This window comes from Diadema antillarum, unplaced genomic scaffold (assembly GCF_040938485.1).
Source record: "Diadema antillarum isolate AM-2024a unplaced genomic scaffold, OU_Dant_1.0 scf00000001, whole genome shotgun sequence".
NCBI classification, from domain to species: domain Eukaryota; kingdom Metazoa; phylum Echinodermata; class Echinoidea; order Diadematoida; family Diadematidae; genus Diadema; species Diadema antillarum.
In genome coordinates, this window is record NW_027270890.1 from 467545 (window position 1) to 486915 (window position 19371).

The window sequence follows — 19371 nt, forward strand, 5'->3', positions numbered from 1 at the left end:
GAGGGGGGCTAGAGAAGCTGTACCACATGAGGGTCCAGTCATAACAAGTTGGAGGAGAACTACAGTCACAGTCTTGTCCATCATTTCCTCACTCACCATTTCCACTAACACACACCCTGAAAGAGTACATGAAATGTCTCCAGCCAAATTCAAATGATAAAATGAAGAATAACAACACAAACAACAACTTTGGGGGAAAAAAGCACACACCCCATACCCCATGCATAATGGATGCAGGCCAGTGGTCGTCAGTGGCAACAGTTGTCTGTGCATCTGCTCCCTAATGCCCATTAGTGGAGACAGGACAGCACATAACAGACAGCAGCAGCAAAGAAAGAGAGAGAGAGAGAGGAGTGGAAATAAGGGCAGATGTAATGATGACTTAGAAAGAGGGCAGACGGACAGCTCAATGGGAAAGGACTATGATTTCAAAAGCAATTATTCTGGCCATAAATAAAATTACAACCAAGTGAATACAAAACAACAGGGGACTCACTCCAAGAGGGGGAAATTTAGGCTTTCTGTTTTCAAACCACTTATTTCTACCAAAAGTTGTAGTCAGGTTTCTGATTTTTCTGTTGTTACCTCTGCTAATAATTGCACAATGATTTTCAATATATTATAACATCATAACACAAAACCCTATCTGTTTAGTCTTTTGGTACTTTTCCTAGAGCAAATTTTAGATGTCTATGGCTGTGTTTATCATCTTTTCCATGTTTGAAACACATTTCATACCAGGTATCCACTATCAAAAGCATTTACAGAGGCCTTTAGGATCGTGTTTCTCGAGTTGTTGCATACTGTAAAAGTGGTTTCTGTCGCATACAGATACCTTCACGGTTTCCATCGGTGCCGACTTTTTCGCGTGTGTTTAGATTTGCGGTCGGCAAAATCTGTGAATTCACAGTCGGCAAAAACTGTTTTATTTTGCACTTTAAAACCCAAACTATAATCCAATTATTCTTTTATTCATTAAATAGAAATCAAAATTAAATACAGGCTTACCTGAAATCCCATCTCTCGAGTACTTTATAACATGCTTGTACCTACATTGCGCAGTATCGCTGTGTGTGAACCATCAATACACTCAATGCGCGGAATCTTCGTGTGTGCATGTGCGCAATAGCATTGTAACAAACGGCGAGTTTAAAACATTTTCGCGTGATGTTAAATTCGCGGTTCAACCTCAAAGCGCGAAAAGTGCAAAAAGAAAACCACCGCGAAAGAAACGACTTTTACAGTATATCATATCTATCATGAGTCAATATCACAGAGCAGATCCACTGTGCAGTTTGACCACAGGAGCAGAGATGTGCAGTTGGCAGTGGTTGGCGTGGGCAGGTCCAAGCTATTAAATGCATTTCAAAACGATTTTACGTCGATATCATCTCTACAGAAATGTGTTTCTGGCTCAAACGCATTTGCATTTTGCATCTTTTTTGGCGTTTCAGAAATGCATTTCTAACCCCACAATCAAAACAGTTTTGTGTTTAGCAGCTGCCCAAATCTCCCTGAAAGTTGTTTAAAGACCTTTAATAATTCTACTCAGAAGTGAGTTGATAAATGCACACATATTTGCTGGATTCTTGCAGCATGCCTTGAATGAGCTGCCAAACAAGATAAATGACTACAGACGCAACAAATAGAGGTCATATATCAATAGGAGAAAAAAAAAATGACTGGCATATGAAAACAATAGCAAAATCCATGAAGATTTACACTAATTAGTATGAGAAAAAAAACTCACAAACTTTTAATGATCTTTACATGAGACATTTAGATACTGAACTAAAAAAAGGAAATTAAAACTTCAAAGAAACTAAAACCCAACACACGACAGGCCATTTAAGCACTAGCTGCAGACAGCACACAAAAGCATCCATGCATTTCTACGGTAATCAACCCTTCTCTGCTGGGTATTAACGTGGTGATTAAACATCATTACAATTAAGTCCCATTCAGTACCTGCACGACATGGTGTGAGCGGTACATTATTAATAATGACTATCTAACACAGTTTTTAATGACCCTACTCAAACAGAAAGGGGGGGGGGGGGAGAGGGAGAGAGAGAGAGAGAGAGACAAAGGAAAAAATCTGAGTAGTGCAGTAAGCATTCTTCCTCGCCTCTTGCGTGATGGTTGCCAATTACACTTCTAAATTTGTGTGATGTCATTAACGCGTCCTAACTGCGCCCAAATGGCTGCTGATATGTGCAATTACCTCCTGTCAACATGATTGCATCTCCCTCTGCCCTTATTTGATTCTGAAAAAGGGGGGGGGGAAAGACCTTAATTAACTTTGTGCACTATGGATTTGGGATGTTAGGGGCAGGGAAGTAAGCAAGAAACTATGTACAAAATGAAGAGCATGCATTAGTAAAAGTGTGTATAGCATAACTTCAAACTAAGTTTCATTCTCGGTTGGTGATGGCTTCAGTGGAAAAAATGGCATAAAGATGAAGGTGTCCATCTTGTTGATCTATACATTTTGAATTCGATAACACATGCATACCTTTATTCTGTTCTATATTTAATTTGTTGCTTTACTCAATTCTTCACCGACATACTCATTTATTGTATTGGTCTGTACTGAGCAAGTTTGGCCTCTCACACTAAAACTGAAGTCAATTTCCAGAGTACACAACACACTGACATGTGATAACTAATCTTATGTAGGAGTTAAGAGATTTAATACAGAAAAAAACATCAAACCATCCCATGTATATCTTACATGATCTTCAGGGTCTTCATGGATATGTTACATGGTGTAATGGTAAAAGGGACCAGTTTTTTGTTACATTATACACTCATACCTAATTGACCTGATGTCTTTGGTTTGATCTGAATGGAAGTGCATAGATATCACTGAAAAAAAAGTTTTAATTTTGCAGTAAACAGATATTCTATTTGTTTTCCATGTCACTAAATAGCACAATATCATCTCAGTTTACACACACACAGAGGTCACTGTCTGTGTATAACACAGCACGATATGTTTTGTTATCTAACTAAGATGGTGACATACTGCAAATTGCATGGAAGTGATGGGGGGGGGGGGAGGGGCTTAGTCACCTATTCTTTCCCTTTTCTAGCCTAAACTTCTTTCCATCCAATTTATCACAGTAACACAAAAAACTAGATATCATAACTCCCACAAGCATGACAGATCAGACAAAGTCAGAATAAAGGCCTCCGCACACCAAACATGGTAACGGCAACAGCCTGTTTTGTTACTATGGTGTGCCAAAAGGAACTACCTGGTATGTCTGATTCTGTTCCCCACTAATAAATTTGTTACAAAATAATTCTTAAACTGATGATTTTTTCTGCTCTTGATTTTGACCTAAGGACAAAAATTTTTGGTGATTTTGGATCCAAATTATTGATTTTTTTTTTTTTCAACAGAACCAAACATGGTTCCTTTTGGCAAGCGATAGCAAAAAAAAAAAAAGAAAAAAAGACTGTTGCCGTTAGTGTGCTTGGTGTACAGAGGCCTTAGACGGAGAAACTTAACATACAATACAAGTGTACAATCAGCAAAAAATCATATGAAATGTAGTGAATTTGGTTACATGCTCCATGGCATCATGTATCATATTTGCTCATCAGAGGCAGTTACATGCTGAAATTTGCTGCCAAATCTGTCCATCTCAAATCTAAACAACTGCAGCTTTTCTCCAAATATCTCAATGTCTATGCTGGAGTCCAGCATATGATGAGATGCAGAGAGAGAGAGAGAGAGATCCAAACACAAGTGATCAATATGAAATGTCTTTCCATCTTTGAAATGGAATATTGGCTGTCAGATATTACTTTCCAAACTCTTTTCTTCTACCTATAGCAGAGTGAGAGATAGAGAGAGAGAGAGAGTGAGAGACAAAGAGAAAGGGAGGTGGTATGAGCCATTTTGTGGACAGCTGCCTGGAAACAAATCATCAACATTCGTCCACCTTCTGTCCCCTACCAACCAAGAAAACACCTCGGCTTTGATTGAAATATGCTTGCGGTCCTGCAAATAGGGTGCAAACTGAATTACATCAGCATTTAATACCGCATCCCTTGCAAGCTACACCACAGAGCTCAGACGCGTTTGAGTGTTTTGCCGGCCGCTTGACAATAAAGAAATATGCCATGCATGGATGGTTCACACTGCTGGGGCATATTCAGCATCACCCGGGCGCAAAAGGCAAGCGGCATAGTAAACAGTCAGCGAGGGATAGATGCCAGAGTGTTTTCTTGCCTTTTTAATATCCTCTTCATTCACATGTGGGGTGTGAATAATCAATGCTGCTGTGCTACCTGCACACATGGTTGGCCGAATTTCATCGGAACTGGCTTAATATCACCAGATGCAAGCAGGTGGTTGACTCAAAGAAATAAAAAGATGAGAAAAATGAAAACACGCTCAGTCAGAGGTGATTAATCATCATTTGCACTTTGGCATAAATAGAAAAATTTGGTTATTTCTTATAGCTGTCTCATCACAATGTGTACACATGGAGCACACTCGCTGACTGCTTACCATACCTATGACACCGCTAGAATTAGAAAGGCACTAACTACATTGTGCAGTGTACAATAATAGTAATGATGATAATAACAATAATATATATGCTACTGTTAACATGAATGCATTTCCAGTGTCATTCATCTCTAACTTCAGCTTCTAGTACTATCACCATACCTTTATTTCTGTTTCAGGATTACAACAATTTTACATTAAGCAAGAAGTTGTTAAACCATTACGAGGCAAATGAATAAAGAAGTTCATGACCTGCAAACAAGAAAAGAAACTTCCAAGCAGTGATTACCAAATGTGATAAGTGACTGATCTTCAAATGAGAGGTCATCATATCAATATTCTTTGCTGCATATGTGACCATCTCCACAATGTAAACTGCATGATGCCTTGTGTTCAAAACACTCAAAATATCCTCAGTACCCCTTCCCCCAGCATCAAGTACCGAAGATAGCAGCGCTTGGGGGCAAACATGAAAACAGGGAGACATTGGCCCAGGGCATTAAAGAGGAAGAAAATCAAAACAGCATTGATAGCACTGCAGAGTGGAGGTTACAACTGTATGCTCAAATATGCAATGCCCTATAATGACTCCACTTTACTTCTGAGATTCCCTCTCAATTGGCATTTGATTGTAAGGGCTGTATCCCACGAGGCTCTGCTGTACCAGTGAGCTTGAGGGTGATGCAGAATTGTTGGGTGATTGTCCGCTAAATAAATGTGCATTCAATGCTCTCAGGGGGTTTCAAGGTACTCTGTCAACACTTTATATTATAGCAAGTGGATTTGAGTGTGCGTGTGTGTGTGTGTGTGGATGGGGGCATTACTGTTTGACTGCTGCTGCTTTCTTTGTTTTCAATTTAACCACAGGAATTGCCTTACTCATTCCTTGTGCTATTGTTTCAGGATCTATGACACCCTATTCCTTCACATCAGTAAAAATATTTTCACATTGATCAAAATAACAAAAAATGCAATGAACAAGGGTACAGAACAGATGACTTATATAGCTTTTGAATATTATCAAAATATCCATTGTTTGCCTATAAGATTGTAACCAATATTTTCCACCATACTGGAAATGTATTCACTTCATTTGATGCAAGTTGTGATACTGGTAGCAAATTTTCACAGGAAAAGCTACATGGAAGATACAGGAACTAGATATTCATGAATTCACAAATGTATTCATCTCATCAAATCATCCTACACATGTGCAGCGACATAGGAAAGGTGAAGAAAAGGATAGAGCAACTCAAACCACTGCCACCATGTGGTGTGCAATCATACTGCTGCTCTGAAACCACAGGTGCTTCCCATCCAAAGTTTCAAAACGTTGTTTCAAAATGTTGTTTGCCTTGGGGTAGCACAATACCAATGTTGCATGGTCGCCCACTTACAAAATACAATATGGTGCTATTCCTGTGGTTCCCCATTATTGCTACTGCTTAAAAAGCCAAAGAGTCCAACACCTCAAAGTTCAAGAAAGATAAAATGAGACATTTCACATCTTACAAAGCACATCAATGTAGTCCAACCAGGATTAGACTGTTGGCAATGTGCTAAGTGATCGAGTTACCTTTCTACAAAAATTGACCTGTTCATACTATAAATTGTGTGTGTGTGTGTGTGTGTGTGTGTGAGCGTTTGTATTGTGTTTTGACTTTTTTTTTTGGTAAGGGATATCTCTTGCTCATGACAAAGTTCATTATATTCACTTAGGACCCTAAAAATGCTGGGAATCGATTATATAATTCCTCCTTCCTACACATGATCAACCCTTGTACTTCTTCTCTTTCACTTTCTTTTTCCCGTCATTCTTGTTCTTTGTTTTTTTTTTGTTCCTGTGCAAAGAGTAATTGTTCCTGTTGTTTAATCATGGGATGGACACACACACACACACACACACACACACACGCACGCACGCACACACACACACACAGAAAAGTGAAACAAAAGGAATCTGGGGAGCATTTCAAGATGCGTTTTGTCCAATATTTTTTCTGACAAACTATCATAAGCTACTGAGATTCTTGCATCTCATTGACTGAGAGCAACTTTGTCAGAAAAAAAATATCTGACAAAACACTTCATGAAATGCCCCCCCCCCCCATACAACTGTAAAAAGATATTGCCTTTTGTAGAGGTGTAATTTAACACTTGACTTGATTCTCCCATCTATAAGGAGTTATATTTTCCTAAAAATATTGTCTTGAGGGAAAAATCTAACTCCCAAGTGACTGCCAAGGATTACATAGCATTGATATACAAGGTAACATTTTTTGATTTTTTGGTCTGCTTACAAATGCAAATACATACTGACATTTCACTGTCGCCTCATCGGCAGCCAGTCAAATTCTGAATTTTTATATTACCTGCTGTGACGTCACTACTTTCAACAATTTTGATCCTCGCTACAATTTCAATATGCTGATGAATGGAAGACCAATGAGGTCAAACACACCATTGCCTAATCTTATTTGCATACTGTAAAAGCTGTTATTTTTGCTTACAGATATTTTCACGAATGAGGAGGTCATAGACATTTTCACGAGATGTTGCCTTCGTGAAATGAAGCCAAGGCCAGCATAAATGCGCTATCACCCTTGCGCATTGAGACATTTTCATGTGTTGTTAAATTCGCGATCCAACCGTGATTCACGAAATTCGCAAAAATCAAACCCTCATGAAAATAACAGCTTATACAGTACATGTATGTGGTCGCATCTGTATGATGCTGATTTGAAGAAAGCACGTCAAGTCTCATGACTTCCTTATGTTACATCTAAGTTTGATAAATTTTCCTCTATTGTACTGGTTTGAGTTAATTCTCATTCTATCAAAGTCGGAGTAAAATTGCATTTTAATGGCAGTGTGCCAACAATTACAGCTACTGTAAAACAAGAAACATTTGCGGCATACAATTTTTGCAAATTGGAGCTGACGGCCCTTTTTGTGGCATGAAATTTTCACGAATTGTCACTGGCATTCAATGCATGATAGATTGAAGAGAAGAACTCTTGTGCGCATTTAATTTGTGTGTGTGTGTGTGTGTGTGTGTGTGTGTGTGAATTTTGGCTCCTTGCGAAAGTCACAAAAATTCCATGCACACAAAAATTCATGGTATCATAGTATTTGTGTGCAACTCTGTGCACATTTGATTGCATCATTGAATCAGTGTCAGTGTCACGATGGTGAAATATGATCTAATACCCCATGTGACAATGCACATTATGCATTATGCTATTTTTGAAAACTAGCTGCCACTGCTTCCTGTGGGTGTGCTGAGAACAGATCTTAACCTTAGAAGACAAACAAGGTACTTCTGCTCTGAAGTGCGACAAAAGAATTTCTAGAAATAAGCCCGCATTGCACAATAGAGACGACTGATCAATGTTTGGAAATGGTTTATCTACCTATTTGCATATTGATATTGATATATATATATATATATATATATATATATATATAGATAGATAGATAGATAGAGAGAGATAGATAGACATATATATATGTATATATATATATATATATATATATATATATATATATATATATACATATATATATGTCTATCTATCTCTCTCTATCTATCTATATACAGTATATCTGTGCTGCATTGGGCCCATACACACTGCCAGTAAAAATACTTAGTGATGCTTATGTTATAACTGAAACCATCAAAAGACTCCTCCAAAACATCATCACAAAAATTGCAGACTGGAGCACATTTTTTTTTCTAACTTTGACAAAAATTAGCTGTGACAATTTGCAATGAGAATGCTCACTGCAGGAAGCAAAACCACAATATCTGTCATGTGACTTCTAATCAATGATTTGATTCCTCACCGCAGCCCAGAAAGTCGATGTCTGCATAGCTTATTACACCACAGCCTTTGTAATGTGCAGCACAATCTACAGCCCATTGCTCATATGGGTTACATTTTGGGTTGCTGTTTGACTGGAATGCTCAAGCACCAAAATTTTTAATGTGGTGACATTTCCTGTTGACCACATGGCCAACTCGTAAAAATCCACCTCCAAATGAAAGAAAAAAAAAAGCACGCAAAACTAAACACATTAGCAAGCACAAACAGGCAATTAGCCACAAAAAGCATCACGACTGTACGTGGGTCAGATCTGTGGGTTTGCAGTCAGACAGTTTAGCAAATATATACTAAACTGACGACTGAAGGGCTTCTTTTTATGCACTTGAGAATTCTCTGTTTCCTAATTTTCTGGATGCCATCTCTTTCTACGCATATATTTACATCTCTCTCACAAACTGTCAAGAGCATTTTTATCTCCATATTTCTACCACTTGAGTATTTTCATGCATATTTCCAGCTATTTGCAGTGCCTATTTGTCTGTCTATTTTCTCTCACTTTCTAGTCATCCATTCATTTATCTTCCTTTCAACTCATTTTAATCTATCTCTCTTTTCTCTCTCTCTCTTACATAAAGAGCTGGAAACATCTACATTCATTTTTTTTTATTTTAGCAATTTCTACACAGATGTTCTTTCCCTAATCAAATTAGATGAAGAATATGCAAGGAATACCATTAGAAATATGAAGGCCTTATATTAAATATTAAAGAGAAAATCTAATTTCAAAAGGAAATGCTCATAAAAAAATAAAGGTAATATGCCCCAAATTAACATTTCCTAAGCTTGCCAATGATCAGTGAACAGACTATCATATTAAATCTTACCTACCTTTTAAATTTGTAACAGATCATTGACATAAATCCCGTCTCATCCCATCATTGTTGTACACTTTGGTATCAATATCATAAAACCACAAAAGAAACCAAGACGAACAAGCACAAGAGACATACAAAAACAGATCAAAATGCACCTGGTTACAATATTGCAGCCTGATAAAATGTAGCATGTGCAATTCTTCCAAGCTACCACCTTCCATTTTTACATTCCTCATCTTCAGTCATTGACTTCATGTCTTCTACAATAAATACATGTAACTTAGTATCCCTGCAGTGCAACCACATGTGTCTTTCACCTCCTTTTTTCATTGCTATTTTGCTATGACAAAAATCATTTTCCACTATAACTAATTTACCGCCAAATATTTCACATCAATTTGATTGTGAAAAAACGGGACTAGCTGCAATATTATGGCAGACAATTCCAATCCTCACAAAGTCACCTCCATATCATATTTCTACTACAGCATTTTTGCAAGATGACAGAGAACTCTGGTCAATGCCCTGTGTAGTTGTGACATCAACATTCATTCCCAGAGAGAGAGAGAGTAGTGTAGGGGCATAAGGATTCTGGCCATATGAAATTATGCACAGTGAGGGTAAGAGATAAGTGAGTGGGCTAAGGGGGGGGGGGGGTAAAAAGAATCAGAAATCACAGGAGAATTTGTTTAGTTTTGATTTGTTGAGAGAAGGGCAAGGTACATAGCGGATGGGGAGGTAAGGGAAGAACTAGAAAAAGGAAATATGAATCATTTAAAGATCAGGAAAAGGGCTACAACAAAAAAAGTCAAATAATGGATGGAGGAATGCAGGAATTTAAAATAGACTAAAAATGGGCTGCTGGCCAACAGACTGAGAGATGAAAGGTGAATGAATGATGAGAGGATATAGAAGTGGAAATGAATGCAGGTTAGATACAACAAAAGCCACTGCAACATTCTAAGCCAAATTCATATCATGGTGTACACCTCCAAAGCTGAGATACAAAAAAAAAATAGTAATAAATATGTTGACGTGAAACATTCCATGGGATTACATTCAATTCATGTCATATGAGAACTCTCATACACCATTTTAAAAAGAGGGGGTGGGGAAGAGGGTGTTGGAACCCAAGACTGCATTGAACAGCAGTAGATGCCCAGTTGCTCCCCACACAATCTGCCTCCCACACAGACACATTAGAATTTAATTCATCTTGCTCCTGAATAGGACATGGTCCTTTCTGTTTAAAATCGAAACCTGTACTGAAGACTTGTCAGTGCTTTCTAAATCTGTTCGTACTGCTACCCAGGCAGCCCTCCTGCTTTTTGTTTTTTGCCAACTCTGCCTCAGTCAGAGTGAATTTGTCATTCTGCGTTCGATTCCTTCTCCTTCCCACTCTTGCTCGAGCATTGGCGAGCAGACGGGAGCCCAAACTTTGTGCATGGTTGGACTCCAACGACTCGCCGCCTGCTACTGTTTGTTCAAAATTATCCTGAAATTGATCGGTGTCGCATTGGGAGAGACGGGTCACGGATGAGGCCTGAATTTGGAATTCCAGCAAAAATCTTGGATGCTGAAAACATAGTTGTTCAACTGAAGAGCTTTGTTGTGTATCTACATTATGTATGTTATGTATACCTGAGTGTGTATGATGTTGTTGTTTTTTTTTCTTTTTGCACCAGGTGCTTGCTCAAGGAAAGGAGGGAGGATCTTTTGTTACTATGCAGATGTAATAAAAAAAACTGAACCCTGCAGGATTTGCACATTGTAACTTGTTTTTCCATACTTCGCAAGGAACAAACATAAATGTCACTCGATCCCTAAGGATAATTCACAGTCTGGAGTTATCAACAAAGATCTCACCAAGATCAATACTGCATCTACAGTGCCAAACTCTAGGTGGCTAAACTGCTGCATTAAAAGTCAGCACGAACATTCCTATTTCCTTCAAATGCACAATAACTGTGACCAGATATTCTTTTCTGGCTAGGTCCAATGAGGGTTGACAGGGATGCTAAATTGCTTTCCACATCAGGTTTAGTGAGAATGCACAGAATGGGAAGTTTGGACGCACAAAACGAAAAGAGCAGACGCAAGAGAGCAGACACTGAAGTTGGGTCAAAAATTGCATCGCAATTCTCTAACTTGGTGCCTCTTTGGTTTTCAACTTGCTGTGTTATTCCACATTACACTCATCTTTTCTTTTCTTTTTTTTGAACATTTGACAAAAGAAACGACAAGAGCTTTAATGCACAGAGTATTTGACATATATTGACTCTAATATTTCCATTTGACATCTTCTCCTGGAGCTGTTTGACTAGGAATGTTGATTGTCCCACTAGTCACATTCACACAGACAAAATAATGGGATAGCAATCGTGATCCAAACATCAAGATCTTTTATTTTGGCACCCGTTTAGATGGACAAACAGATGTTAAATGTCGATCGCCATAATTTGTCAACCAAACTGCACACGTGAGCAAAATCTACCTAAATGGTGACCCTTGCACATGTGCTTGTGCGCTGTTCAATTTGTGTGACTTGAGTGTCTGAATGACATGATAAAAAATCTCGAGATTTTTGCTCTCAGCGTTCACACACTCCCCACGGTGCAAGTTATCCCGCTATTTCTCATATTACTGCAGCAGCTATAATTCTGATATAATCATAGTATTTCTTGGGGATTTGAATTGCTATGATGATCGTGCTATTCACTGGGATTTTTATATCCACAAGGGCAAAACTCTCAAGTTTTCAATTGCGATGAAACAAATCTCAAGATTTGTATATGATGCTAATTCACGTTAGCGTGAATCCCACAATCAACATCACCAGTTTGTGGAGTTCAGTCAGAACCATAATCTCAAACAGAGAGGGGGTCTCTCCAACCCCCCTGATCACAAACATGTGTCAGAAAGTTAAAGTGACATATTCCACACCATGTCCAAGTTTACTGTGATAGATAGACTAGTCAAATCACACACATAGAATGGCAGAGATTTTATCCAAATCAGATCAAAACTAATAAAAAAAGTTACAGTATATTAGTATCTCATATGTTTTCGTGAAACCATGATATCATTAGAAGCCAGGAGGTCATTACATCATCACCTAACAACACTCCAGATCATGTACAACATTATCTCAAATGTGATAATTGTGGCAAACAATTTTGCAATGAGAGACTCTTTCCTCCTAAAGATAATTCAAAACTTTGGCAACTTCTTTGATTTGTTGTAAGGATACAAATTATTCTTATCGCTTTTCATGAATGAAATGAAATTGAATGATGTTTTGTATACCAGTCTACAGAAGACCAGTGAAGTGATGGTGGCAGCACCCTCCAGTTTGTCTACATAAGTAGTCCTGATATCATTCTTTTTGTGGGAGAAAGGGGGCATGTGAAATTTTAAATCTTATCACTTTATTTTGGGTCCAATATTGATGGAACCTCCACCTGTGCATTAATCTGATTTGACTCTCTTTATTGAAGCTAACTTGAAAATGTAGTGGTTACCATTGTGTGCAGTGACTTCAAAAATGTTCAAGATATCACATTTGATGCATATGTGCCGGTCAGTTGTATCACAAAACATCCTACCACGTTAAAATTTTCCAATGAAGTCTAAAACACAAGGAGATATCACTATTTTTTCTCAATAAACCATAACTGTAGACGGTTTAGTCCAGAAGCATTTTCATTATAACTATTGTTCACGTTTTGTATGATTGAACAATAGGCCCACTTAAAATCAATTGCAATGTATACTGATTCAAAATTTTACATTGGTTGTTTCTATCCCTAACTCACATTTTAGAACTATTTTGAAGCACTAAGAGACAGCGCGAAAATATCACTATGAACCTATGTTGCCAACTGGATACAATGTTAAATGATTTTTAACCATTCGAATGGCTATAATTCCATCATTATTTGCTTAATCTTTGCTGATATTTCTACTCAATTACTGCTTGGTATCCTTGCTTTTAGTCTAGACACACACACACACACACACACACCAAAAAAAAAAAAAAAAAAAAAAAAACAAGACCAAAAAGGGAAAAAAAACACCCACCTACACCAAATACAGTAATGTTTCTGGGCTAAATGTATCCCTTGTAAATTACAAAGAATTTACACATATGAGATCCTACATTTTGTCTGAATCACTATGTGCTCAGCATAAAAATAATCAACCATGCAAACAACTGGGGGTAGGCCTGTGGGGCATGAATTGTTGTATCCAACATCAGCTGGGACAATGCCAATATTTGAACAGGAAGGAATTTACATCTGCACACATAAAACGAAATCAATGCCCTCTAATTACCCAACATCCAACATGACGCATCATACAGCAATGTAACCCATAAAGGTATGCTTTAAACAAAATGTAGACATAACCTTAAACAGGAACAGGAAGTATGAGTACGGGATACCGGTATTACACAAATGGCTGTGTAAACACAGGATGTAGAGCTTTCATCAGTACTGCCAGGCAACCATATGGTATGATGCCTCGTTAGCACCCACTCACTTTTCATTAATGTATAATACATGGTGAACATGGACATGAATCTCCTTTCATATCAACACTTGTCATTATGCAAGAAAGGAAAGCCATTATAAACTGCACTAGCCCGTGCTAGGTATCTGACAAGTACCCCTATAGATGCTTTTATTGAACCCCCCCACCCCCCCGACACAGCTACAGAATTGCTGAAAATTCCCACATTCTACCAAAATTTTACATTTTACTCACAAGGAAAAGAATGCTAGGACTAGAGTATGGTTCATCAATCCGTAGCTAGCCCTAGGGAGTCCTCACTCTATCTCCACCAAACATAATTTCATTTTCTAACCGCAAAGCCTGACCAGCTCTGCACAATTCAAAATACCTGCTTTAAACAATGCAAGTTGTGTGCATGTGTGACCGGAATTAAGTGAAGTGAATCGCCGCATAACCAACAGCGTGACCTTTTGAAGTACAGTGATAACCCTTCCAGGTCATTTCAGCTTTTACAAAGCAGTATAATCATGTACAGAAAAGTGACCTAGAGTGCGCAGACGATGCAATACATCTTCATTTTCGGCAGGTTGTATATTGTCAAAGTCAATATAGATGAAATAACACCAATGTGAAGCTAAAGTGATCAAGATCAGATTCATGCAGGTCTGAGATACCAAACGTCATGTAATGAACTGAAAATCTGTTACTACAACAATCACACATGCCATCGACACTTGCAATGCCATTACATGGCTCACATGCCTGCTTGTGTAGAGCAGATGATTAGTGAACTAAAAAAAAATGGATGTTTTACAACCATGGCAATGTGAAAAATTTGCATCAAAGTGCTCATTTTGATAACATTCTCGAAAATATCGATATGGGTGTGTGTGGGCATCTCTGTGGTTGCGTGTGAAATGTGGACGTGTGTGAAATCTATTCACTGTGAGTAAGATGCGGTTTTAGCAATGATCATCAACTTTTATCTTTATGAGCAGCAAATTAGGATGAATGGGGTGCATTTACTTTTCACTTTTTCAATGCACACATCAGATGAAAATAGTTCTTCAATGATGATAGTTAACATGAACATATTAAATCAACAGTCTGATACTGACCGACCATGACCAGGTTTACAACATCTTGAGCTTGGCCCTGTAGTGCCATCACCAGAGCCGAAGTGCAAGGCACAAAGAGTGGACGCGAGATCTTATCATCCTCCTCATTGGGTGCATCCCCACCCTTGGTGTTGTGGAAGAGGCGATAGCGCCAGCTTGGGCGCTCACGCATCGACTTGGCGCACTTCTTGCCCCCCTGGTCCCGCTTCTCAAGGGCATTGTAGCGCTTGGAGAAAGGCCACGAGCGCCGGTAAGTAGGCATCCTGTCCTCGGGACTCTTTAACGTTGTATTCGCTCACGGGGCGGATTGATCAAATTGCAGGCTTGTACACAGCACTGCTTCACAGATCTCTGCTTTTTCCACGGGTGCAGTTCTGTTGTTGTTTGTGGGAAGACTAAAAAGCAGCTCTCCAAGTACAGAGATGTCACACAAATTCCGTGGATTTCAAAAGCTAGTGGCAGGATCAATGGAAGAAGCGAAATTTATGATGAGCTTCAGCTCGAAGTGGAAGACAAAATAAAGACAAAAACAAAAATAGTTCTCTCTGAAAAAGGGGGAGGTGACAGACGACTACTACCTGATCGCATCATTCTCAATCGGTCGAAGGGGAGAGTTTCTGTGGCCTGAGCGTCGATGTGTGCAGAGCCAGTGATTGTAATTCATGGGCCCCGAATAAACTCTTCTGGCTGACTGGCGAAAATGAAGACAACTGTGGTAGTCAATCCTTAGAGGAGACTCTGCCAATAAACAGCAGACGAAGAAGGATCCACACACTCACAGCCAAACACGGTAGGCAAAAGAGTCCACTTATCACAACCTTCGCTTTCCAAAACCTGGGGTGATTTCAGGAGTATGAGTTGGGGAAGAGGGGGGGGGGGGTAGAGACAGGGGTAGAGATAGAGGAAGAGATTATACCTACAAACCACTGATGAGCTTTTATTTGAATGTAGGCTCAAAACAGGGTAAAAAAGTTAAATGTCACAGGATGCATTTGGTCAGCAGCTCATCAGGAACATAGAACAAAACGCCGTCGGGCAGATATATATAGCAACCAGTCTCCTTCCTCCAATTCAGATGCTCTATTCCTCTCTCTTCTCCCAAACTCTGAAATATCTTTGTCTTCCCTGACGAGGGGATAGAGAAATGCAGTGACTCCTCGCTAGCTCTGAGCTTCTGAGACAAAGCTTAATTTCTTTTTTCTTTGATAAATGCAGACTGGATATTTTGGGCAAAAATCTCCATAGCTCACTGACTGCAAGTTTTAATACCTGCTTACTACACAAGCACAAAGACAAGCTATACAACAATTACCTGTTTGGTACGCAGCATCACTTATGCTTGGGCAAGTGCGGCTCCATATACATTTAAAGTCTTTCTTTTGCCAACTTAATAGAACAAACCTTAGGTACTACATCCCCATCCCATCGAATCAGGTCATTATGCAGCAAATCATATCGGCAAACTAGTTCTGGGATAAGGGTTTGGAATCTAGAGTTTTGTTGTCTCCTCGCCTAATCTTGTTTCTTCCGCTGAGCAAGAGAATGTTGAATCATAGTTCCTCTGAGCACATGACGTACACAATGTTACTGGCTGTCAACCTACACCTCTACAGTAGCTGCATAATCCCTGGTGTACAAGCCCCAGTAGTGTATCAGAAGGGTTGGAATGGGTTAGATGTCAGTTACCACGATCTCCTTGACGACAGCTACACTTCCCCCCATCGGTGTGGTTAATCTAGCAACCAGCTCCTTCCTGCCAGCAGTGTCACCAAATCGCGACACCTCAACAATCAAAACTTGCCAATTAACCACAGCATGATGAGGTTACATTCCTTTGGCGAAATCCCCTACCCTTTCTCTGATGACGCAGTGGTATTCTCCAAAAAGCAGATTGACTTGCAGACTGCTTTTTTTTTCACTCTCTGACTGACGAGAGACAAAGTTCACAACTGCATTATTCTCTCCATATGTGGGAGCAGGTTGAACTGATGGGACAGTAGACGGGCAGCATACAAAAGTCTTTAGTGAGCAAACACTGTGCGATTTGTCATTACTCAATGCTAGCTGATAAACGAGAAAGGATGTCAAATTAATTCACTCTACAGAGTCCAACCATCTTTCTGTGCCGACCTGATTTATGTTCCCACTATTATCTCATGCTGCACATGGCTTGGCATCAATCCTGAATGCTCCACAGACGCCTCTTCGCATATCTCTCACTTGCCGGCACGCAAACTCCTTTCGCATGCTAATAGGCGCTGGCTGTCTTCCACTCCTAATGGCACAAGTTACGTGCAAATTATGCGTATCAGGAAATGCTGCTGTTGTTGTTGTTGCTGGCTCTTTGAAAAAGTTCCTGTGCAGATTGCAATGCTGCAAACTCTGAAGGGGTGTGCACAAAGTTTGGCCAAGACTGCCTTCTTACTCCTTGCTGTTTGCACGCAGCCTCCTATTCCCAGATAATGTTGTCAGGAGCACGTAGCAGCGAGAATAATCTGAGAGAAAAAGCTAGCTGTAAGATTGGAAAAAGGAGACAGACATTGGAGAGGGTAAGAAATCTACCGGACACACAAGTAGCGACCTTTCTCTCAAGTGAGAGAGAGTATATATGTGTGTGTGTGTGTGTGTGTAGGGGGGGGGGGGGGGGGGGGTGGTGTACACTGCTGCAAGACGTGTATCTAAACAGACAGTGTTTGTGTGACACTATCATGTATCGCCAAAGCAAAAACTGCATCCGCAAGTTGCTCTCAGGCAAAAATACACAAACTGCCGAGCAGTCCAAAAGTCTCACTCTTTTTGCTCACTAGTTCCTTTCTCCTACCCTCCTTCAGTTCCACATCGCTTTTCTGGGGGGGAGAGAGAGAGAGAGAGTCAAATATAAGTCTGCACCACCCCTCCTGATGGCCCACAAGCTGTTCATTCAAAGCCGATCTCACGGAGATACATCGCACAGATAATCTTCTTAGTCAGTGTGTACACGCTCATATTTTACAGCCCACATGCTTTTTCAGAGGGTATAATTTTTCACCATGCCCCAGGCTGGAAGCACACAGAGATGAGGGTAGATTGCTATGCAGTCGATCTTCAGCTGGGCTTCCTACAGTATAAACCACATGCAAACTAGACTGTCTGCAACAACAACAGGTAGATCCTGTGGAGGGGGTCTGGCAAGTTCACAAGTCTGTATCACTCACGGCATAAATGAAAAGGAAAGCACTAGAAAAAAAAAGTCAGTCATGAATCCGTACAATATTGAGGACTGTGGTTTATGTTTTCTTCCAGCAGCGGATTATGATGTGTTCTGTAGGTGGGGATTGTTTATTCCTTCCTCTTGCACAAAACCTCTCTGAGCTCAGTGACTGGGTGGAAACCTATTAACAAACTAAGCGGCAGTAGGCAGGAAATGATTTGCACTATCGTCGCAAGCCACGGGTCTTCCTGCTGCTGACGTTGGCATGGATATCAGCGACAACGTGCGTCCTGTGTCTGCTGCCCCCGGTCCGATTCATGCGACTCTTTCCCCGAGCGTAGAGTGTTTCCTTGAGCTCCTTACCACTCCCTGAGCATAAACACCAAAACAGACCAAAACAAAATGCACTGGGGGGGGGGGGGGGGGGAAGCAAAGAAGACCATACAGAGCAAAGCTCAGCTTGAATGACGAGTCAGAGGGATAGGTTGCCTGGGTGGCTCAACTTTTGAAGAGTAGGCGTACATCCAGTAGAGGTATTAATACTCTATGCCTCCTCACATACCTTTTTTGTCAACACTCCTTAGAGTTGTGGGGGGGGGGGGGGGTTGTTGTTCGTTAAATTCCTTGCCCTTTACAGGGCAGAATGCTTTAGAATCCAAATTGCTTCTCAATCGCAGTCAGTCATCCATGTCCCCACCACATGGGCTAAGTGTTATTGTTTGAAGTAAACCCAAACACAGAGCACTCGTGAATCCATAGAGTATGGCTGACAACAGGAACTGATTTTAAGATCAGCGGATTTAGACCGAGTCTCGCATCAGCAGGCACCCCAAGTACCTCTGCATTCAACTGTTAGAACTCAAACGAGGTGGGAGTAGCCAGAATCTGATTATTGAAGACACAATGATAGTCCTTACAATTCAGTGCAGCATTATCATCAAACAGAAAGAGAGAGATGAAGGGGGGGGGGAGAACAAGAAAACGAAGGGAAGAGGGGAGAGAGGAAAAATGTGCGAATGAATGGGGCAGCTGGGGACATCAAAACAATGAACAGCTCCACTTCATCATGCAAGCAAGAGATTGTTGCTGGTCAAGATGAGATGTTGGCTACCCCTCTCGGTTCTCCTGTGGGCGTGGGATGCGAGCTTGGTGTCTGACAAGCTCTGATGTCAAGCTAGTGAATGAATTTAACCTTATCGAGCCACGGCTCTCCCACACATCTCTTTACACTAGAACTTCCTCCTTAGCTCTGTCTCTCCCCCTCTCTCCCCTCCCACCCGTTATTCTCAGACTCTTCTCTCCTTTCCCTTGTTATATCCAC

The 19371-nt window shown here is 40.1% G+C and overlaps 1 protein-coding gene across 6 annotated transcripts in view; it reads right to left on the bottom strand.

The window, feature by feature from the left end:
• Window positions 1-19371, bottom strand: part of LOC139726971 (diacylglycerol kinase beta-like) — a 275552-nt gene that overhangs the window by 89764 nt on the left and 166417 nt on the right. For 2 of the 6 annotated variants that reach the window (XM_071638056.1, XM_071637991.1), the window contains exon 1: window positions 14861-15713. The exons of the other annotated variants lie outside the window; for them this stretch is intronic. In XM_071638056.1, the coding sequence (XP_071494157.1) occupies window positions 14861-15122 (262 nt within the window). In that variant the 5' untranslated portion in view covers window positions 15123-15713. Of the gene's footprint in view, window positions 1-14860; window positions 15714-19371 lie in introns of those variants that run through there. 6 annotated transcript variants of the gene reach the window in all.